At 37.2% G+C, this 7,630-nt stretch overlaps 1 protein-coding gene across 2 annotated transcripts in view; it reads left to right on the top strand.

The window, feature by feature from the left end:
• Nucleotides 1–7,630, top strand: part of Cpsf6 (cleavage and polyadenylation specificity factor subunit 6) — a 383,523-nt gene that overhangs the window by 86,829 nt on the left and 289,064 nt on the right. For both annotated transcript variants that reach the window (XM_067143420.2, XM_067143419.2), the window contains exon 4: nucleotides 1,061–1,352. In XM_067143420.2, the coding sequence (XP_066999521.1) occupies nucleotides 1,061–1,352 (292 nt within the window). The remainder of the gene's footprint in view (nucleotides 1–1,060; nucleotides 1,353–7,630) is intronic.

Below are 7,630 nucleotides of genomic sequence, written 5' to 3'. Positions count from 1 at the left end.
TGTTACTCAGGGAACGTACGTTCCCTTTTGATACGTTAGTAATCCTTTCGGCCTAGTTTTATAATTATTTTTTGTTTTATTTTGTACTGCGTTTCCAAATTCCTTTGTTGAATAAATAATTTTGTTTTATATTTTAAATTTCTTTTCCACTTATTTGTTCAGGGAGGATGATTACCTCGTTGTACTTCCTCTTAAAACAAAAATCACCACCACCACCACCATCAACTTCATCCTCATCTGCAACCTCACATGCTGAATACTCTTGAGACAATTCTCGTCCTAATTCCTCCAAGTGCCGAATCTACCCACATCATTCGCTCATTTATGTGCCTAATAGAAACTGCGTTGCGTGCAATAGTATTCCCAAAGAAGGGCCCTGTCGCACACTTTTTAATACCTGTCAAGTACATTTTGTAATCTATTTCTTCCTCGTTATCTCCCCGTACCCAAATACCACTTACTTCTAGCACATCCAGTCGCATCCTCTTTGCTGACTCAGCCAGTTCTACTTTCTTCCTTCCTTCCCTAAGCCCCATTAATATTGATAGCTCCCAATCAAATTCCGTTCGCCGAGTTGTTTCCCATTAGTCCCTCGCTTGTTAAATGGGAGTGGGACTCCGTTACTCCCATAGATCCAAGGCTTACTTAAAATGTTCTGAGCTCGGTAAATTTGTGAAGCAGGATGCTACCCAAGTGAGTATCTCTCCTTTAACGGGTTAGGACCACAGTTTATTGTATAGTCCTAGCTGCCTGAGTAGGAGGAGGTTTGATTTGTGAAGAGTGATAATGAAAGGTGATTGATAATTCTATTCTTCAGCCTAGAATATTTTAGATACTTCTTTTTTATAAAAAGCATCCTTTACAAAGTTTGTTAGAAATTATTCTGAATTCTTCTATATTAGTTCCTCGAATAGCATTGTTAAAGTCATTTCAAATTAGTATTCTGTCATATAGCTTTAAATAGGCAGCCACAACTAAGTGATTCCTTGAATTTCGTTTGTTCAATTTATTTGAGTATTATTGTTTATGTCACTAGATTATGTTTTATGTATGTTTTCAGTTTGAAGCACAGTCGAAAACTCGCCCTGTCCCTCCACCAAATCCTGGCCCTCGTAATGCTCATCCTCACCAGCATCCTCATGCCCCGAGAATGATGATGGGCCCTCCTCAGGGTATGCGTCCCAGGTTGCCCCCGCCAGGCATGCCTCCTCCAGGACCAGGGCAACGGATGCCAGGCCCCCCGATGTCACACGGGGGCCCGCCTGGGCACGGACACCCTCAGGGTCCTCCTTCTCAGGGACATCCGCCTCCAGGTTTTCAACATGGCAACTGGAATGGACCTCGGCAGAACGGTAAGGAATTTTCTTTCACTCATTATACCATTCTAGCAATTTTATAATCCATTAATCCATACAGTTCTAGCACGTACAGTTATCCCTCGTTATAACGCCATAATTTGTTCTGAGTGTAGTTTGCACAATAAAGAGGGTGGCGTTACATTGAGGTCCTGGTTTAAAACATTAACCTTTTGAGTGCTGAGTTACCAGGTGACTGTTTGGTACCTCAGTGCTGAGTTTTTTCATTCGTATGTAAAACAATTTGTAGAATCCTCAATTTTTAACTTATCAGTGGGGTGATTAGCTTAAAATGTTTATACAAGTTGTTTGTTAATAAATTTAAATGCAAATGGAAAATCCTACACTTGTGTTCAATATTATTTTGAGAGAAAACAAAATTACACTTATGTTCCCATCCGTGCATTATCTTTATACAAAGTAAGGAGCCCATAATAATATTATTTCCTAAAATCTGTAGGCAACTAATACTTATAACTTCTTAGAAGTATATAAGTTGATAATTTAAAATACTTTCCAAACCTGGAATGTGGTGATAGTTAAATGTTTTCTACTGGTTGTTTGTGATGACGATTTGTTCAACTATCTGCACTAACTAAACTGGCACAAAAGTTTCTAAAAGACAATGATTTTCGGGTTGTCATCAAACACTACCTGGCCCTCAGAGCCTGAAAGTCTGGTGAAGAAAAGTAATCCATCCGCCACGAAATTAGCGATAAAATAGCTTTTGTACTCACCGTGTTTTTCTTCTTTCGTTTAGAAGGAGGCTTTGTTTCTCTCTCACATACAATATTTTCGGCACTCCCTCTATCACTCTCACTTTCAAAATAGCTTAACAATTCCTTAAAATGATTATCTCCATCATCACTTTCGGCTGTGGTTAATAACTGAAAGATTCTGTGATCCGAAATAACATTGCTGCAATAGCAAATAAATTGTTGTTCCACCATGTTTGTTTACATCACAGATGAACTCCACAGACGTCTACAAAAAGCTCTGCAAGTTACTTCCCGAAGCTATAATCTCTGATCAGTTAGTTCTACACAATGCCCAACAGATGGCAGAACATGTCAGAGATCAAATTCACACTTGAAAGTGAACCGGGAAACTCAAAAAAATTAAAATTCTTGCGCACCGTCTATAGACGGGCTTAGCACTGGTGGACCGGCCGTGTCAGCCCGCCTATAGGCGGGCGTAGCACTCATCGGGTTAATTTAAATGTAGTGATACACTGTACAGCAATTTTTTTTGTTTTAAAGTACTATTAATTCAACATTTGATTTATGTAGGTATTTAGTATTCATACCATGACAGATGTTGCATGCAAATTTTGAATATCATAAGTAAAGTACATTCGGGCCTGAAAAATTATTTCAATGTAGGATACAGATACACAGACAAGACTGAAGTTCTTAGCAGCAAAGTGCTTTGTTCACAGTTCCATAACTATGCTCAGAAACAGTCCACAGTATGAAACCGTAAGGAAATTCCCATTGGCTGTAATTCCTCACAGTCACAGAGCAACTGTTATCCAGTTCAGTTTGAAATATTTTACTCTATGGCCCAAAATTAAGATTTACCTTCCAACAAAACCAGATTTCAAAACAATATTGTACGCGATTCGTTTGGTTCTTCTTTTCATCCAAGTGAGTGCTTTTTTTTTTTCCTCCAAAGTGGATATTTCCCCCCCAAGATATGAACAAGGTAATGTCTTCAACCGCCATGTTCCGATGTTAATAAGGCTGATCTTTGCAATGGTATAAGATTGATCATACTGAGGCTATAGTACTCAACACGTAAGTATATACACTAAAATGCAACTGTTGCTGCCCTATTATCTTTTTGTTAATGGCTCATTGCTGCTGCCAACTTCACTAGTTACATACTGTTATCATGAGACATAACCAGCAACAAACTAACCTCAACATAGGTATCAGTGATGGAGGTCCCCTTATCTAAGTAAATGATCAATTAAAATATACATAATTAAGTCCGTTTTCAAGCTCAGTGAGGAATTTGGGAGATAAACACCCTCACTCAATTTACTGTTCTATATTTTTCCTTTTTTCATATACGCATTACTATGACCGTATTCTTTGGTGTTTGCCTGGTGTAAATAATACAGGTCCCTTCTTGAAATTTGCAATTACTTGTTGGTCTGAAGTGAAACCATGCTGTTATAATTCACACATGTAAATATATTACATGCATTTACGCCATAAGTAATTAAAAATACCCAAAGGCTAAGTCTGCAAACCGTACCAAATTCGTGACGAGACAAGGTTAGATTAGGCTAATAATGAAATTTCCTTCCATTTCAGCTGTACTGATCTTTATAGAGGTGATAACGTTGCTTTCCTTTTTGGGGGAGTTCTTGCAGATTTTTCTTGCATCTTTAATACATCCTAGTCGAATTCTATACATACGAAATAAGATCGTTTCAATAAAATGCTGTGTTTGTTATTTCACACCAATTACTTTATTAAATGCATTATTCGAACATGCCGCAATTCTTCTTCCATAGTACCGTATTACCCAAACAGATTTCTTTTCTTCTTCCTTTATTCATGGGGCCTCTTTAAAAAAGTTCCTTTTTAGTATCGACCTCGAATAACTTTTGCTATTTTATTTGATTTAATCAAAGTTCAATACGGACCCATACAATGAAATTCATTTCTCTGAATGCTTGGCTATCTGTAAATATGAAAATGTTCTTATCTCTGTAGTTTATTTTCAGGTTTTCCTCAAGGCATGTAATGATGGCTATCACTTCAGCTTGGAAAACTGTAGTGTGTCTGCCGAGACTCATTTGGATTGATCTCTTAGGTCTTTCCCCGTTGATCCCTACTCCTGTTCCCATCTCAATCCTTGAGCCATCTGTCGACCACACATCTTCCTTACCAGTTTTCCATCTGTTAATGTTCCAGTCTTCCTCTTTTGTTATTTGGGTCACAAATGTTTTCTCAAAGATATACTTTGAAATAATTTGATCAGCTGGCATGTTACAAGTTGTCCATTTCATGACGGTATCGATGAGTATAATCAAGAAGTTAGTATAAATAACCACCTAATCGATACTTTATTATTGCCTCAGGCAAAATTGAATATAAATTAGCACTTACAGGACATGTTTCGATCACTTAGTGGTCCTCTTCAGCTGTATAAAGAAAGAATTGAGAAGAAAAAACATTAGGACAGTAAGCACAAATAATAAAAGTTCTTTGCAGACTCCTTTGTTAAAAAAATGGAGGTCATCAAAACAGGACATCTTGCCTTTCGTTCTTGTTTGGAAAAGATGTTTATTCTGCGCTTTCTAGAGGGTCTGTCTTTGAGCACGACCTGGTAAAATAACGATGTGACACAGTCTGACAGTTCATGCAAAGCTCTGGAGAGAAGGGAAGTAGAGTTTTGTCGTCATCTAAAATATCATGTGAGGTAGGAGGGAGATTGGGCTGTGCTTCTGCGATGTCGTGTTTGATTATATCTCTTGTTCGTCTTGTCTGTTTTATGTCTATCCATTCCAAGTATTTACTAATATTCTCGTATAAGATGTTTTTTTGCTCGTTGTTTTCGTGTTCGTACAACTTTGAATAAGAAGTTAGAAAACCTAAAAAACAATGCCCCAACAAATCTAAATAAGCATCAACCTAAATCTTCTTTTAATTGTGAAAAATTACTTCCCCCCCTGTCATGAACATGTTGAACACGACATTTACAGAACAAGAACTACAATTATTAAGCAAAGGGCCTAATCACAATTGGCATAGTTTCGATAACAGACAAGTATTAATACAAACTTTAACAGAAACGGCCGTACAAACCCTTCCAGTCGACATTCAGAATTACGTACAGTACGAAGCAAAGAAAAGAATTCCCTCCGTAATTAAAGGATTACTGACCAATTCCACAAACACTTAAGATCGAGAAGGATCTTCAGCGTAAAATTAGACAAAGTGACGTAGTTATAACGAAAGCTGATAAAGGTGGAACAGTGGTAACATTAAATGAAACCAAATACATCAATAGAACGGAAACTTTTTTCACTAACAACAAATTTAAGGTAAGTGAGAAAGACCCCACCCTAAAAATTCAAAAGAGTTTGAAAGGGATACTGAAGCAAAGCTCCTTCCTTTTTAACGACCAAGAAATTCAAAAACTCATTAATATGAATCCAGGACTTCCTAAAGCAAGAGCCATGCCTAAATTACATAAAAAGGATGCACCTCTGAGGCCTATAATTGATTTTCGGAGAAGCCCCACATACAGAATATCCCAGTTTATTCATAAGTTCTTGACCCAAAACTACGAATTTTATACCAAATCTTTGATAAAAAACTCCAAAGAGTTCTGCATGGCTATTAAAGATTTCAAGTTAACTTCATCTCATGTAATAATTTCCGTCGACATCAAGGACATGTACACGAACATCCCTATTATAAACACCATTGAGATTATAAAGACGAATTTATTAGTTCACAAACGTATCAGTATACCCGAAATAGAAAACTTTATAACTATCTTGGAATTTGTTTTGAACCGCAATTTCTTTTCTTTTAATATTAAAATATATTTTAGGTAACATATACCTCGACTATTTGGAACGCACTCAGATAGTAGGCCACATTAAAGGACTTGATCTCTGGCTTCGATATGTTGATGATACCTGTGCCATAATTAATAAGGAAATCAATGACAGTCACAGTATTCTAGATACTTTGAATAATTTAGACCCAAACATAAAGTTTACAGCTGAAGAAGAAGAGAAAGGCATACTCAATTTTCTAGATATCCAAACAATTCGGAAAGACAACCATTTCCAATTTAAAATATACAGGAAACCCACTTTAACACTGACCACAATCAAAAGTGATTCTCTACCTCCTATCTCACAAAAGAAATCTGCTTATTATAGTTTCGTAACAGAGCCTTTGAAATTCCGCTAACAGAAACAGACAGAAAGAAGGAACTATCTCATTCGTCAACAAGCTCTACATTACGGTTTCAGTTTGAAATTCATCAATAAAATCATTACTAAATGCAAATACCATCAACAAATTAAACAGCATTCAGAAAAAGAAAAAAAGGATATGTCAAATTCACCTTTAATAACCCGAAGATTTACGAAAACACCAACTTATTCAAGAAACACAACACCAAAGTAGCCTTCTCAACCAACAACAACATGAAACATATGTTCTTTAGTCACAATAAAGCTAATAAACTTAAAGATGACGAATTCCAGGAATCTGGTATTTATAAGCTAACTTGTACTCAATGTAAAAAAACTTACGTGGGACAATCTGGAAGGAACTTCTTATTTAGATATCAAGAACACGTCAGTGCTGAAAAATACAAAAGATTCTCTGCCATGGGATCCCATATGAAAGAGTCCAACCACAAATTCACCAATATCAGACAGGACCTTCAAATTAACTGTATGATAAATAAAGGAAATCTAATGAACAACCTGGAAAACATCCACATCGTTCTTGATGAATTAGAAAACTGTGAAGAGAATCTTAACGAAAACGAGCAAAAAAACATCTTATACGAGAATATTAGTAAATACTTAGAATGGATAGACATAAAACAGACAAGACGAACAAGAGATATAATCAAACACGACATCGCAGAAGCACAGCCCAATCTCCCTCCTACCTCACATGATATTTTAGATGACGACAAAACTCTACTTACCGGGCGAGTTGGCCGTGCGCGTAGAGGCGCGCGGCTGTGAGCTTGCATCCGGGAGATAGTAGGTTCGAATCCCACTATCGGCAGCCCTGAAGATGGTTTTCCGTGGTTTCCCATTTTCACACCAGGCAAATGCTGGGGCTGTACCTTAATTAAGGCCACGGCCGCTTCCTTCCAACTCCTAGGCCTTTCCTATCCCATCGTCGCCATAAGACCTATCTGTGTCGGTGCGACGTAAAGCCCCTAGCAAAAAAAAAAAAAAAAAAAAAAAAAAACACCAACTCTACTTTCCATCTCTCCAGAGCTTTGCATGAACTGTCAGACTGTGTCACATCGTTACTTCACCAGGTCGTGCTCATAGACAGACCCTCTAGACAGCGCAGAATAAACATCTTTTCCAAACAAGAACGAGAGGCAAGATTTCCTGTTTTGATGACCTCCATTTTTTAACAAAGGAGTCTGCAAAGAACTTTTATTATTTGTGCTTATTGTCCTAATGTTTTTTCTTTTCAATTCTTTCTTTATACAGCTGAAGAGGACCACTAAGTGGTCGAAACATGTTCTGTAAGTGCTAATTTGTA

Source organism: Anabrus simplex, chromosome 3 (genome assembly GCF_040414725.1).
Source record: "Anabrus simplex isolate iqAnaSimp1 chromosome 3, ASM4041472v1, whole genome shotgun sequence".
Taxonomy (NCBI): domain Eukaryota; kingdom Metazoa; phylum Arthropoda; class Insecta; order Orthoptera; family Tettigoniidae; genus Anabrus; species Anabrus simplex.
Note: the sequence above shows the minus strand (reverse complement) of the source record. Positions and strands in the feature narration are given on the sequence as shown.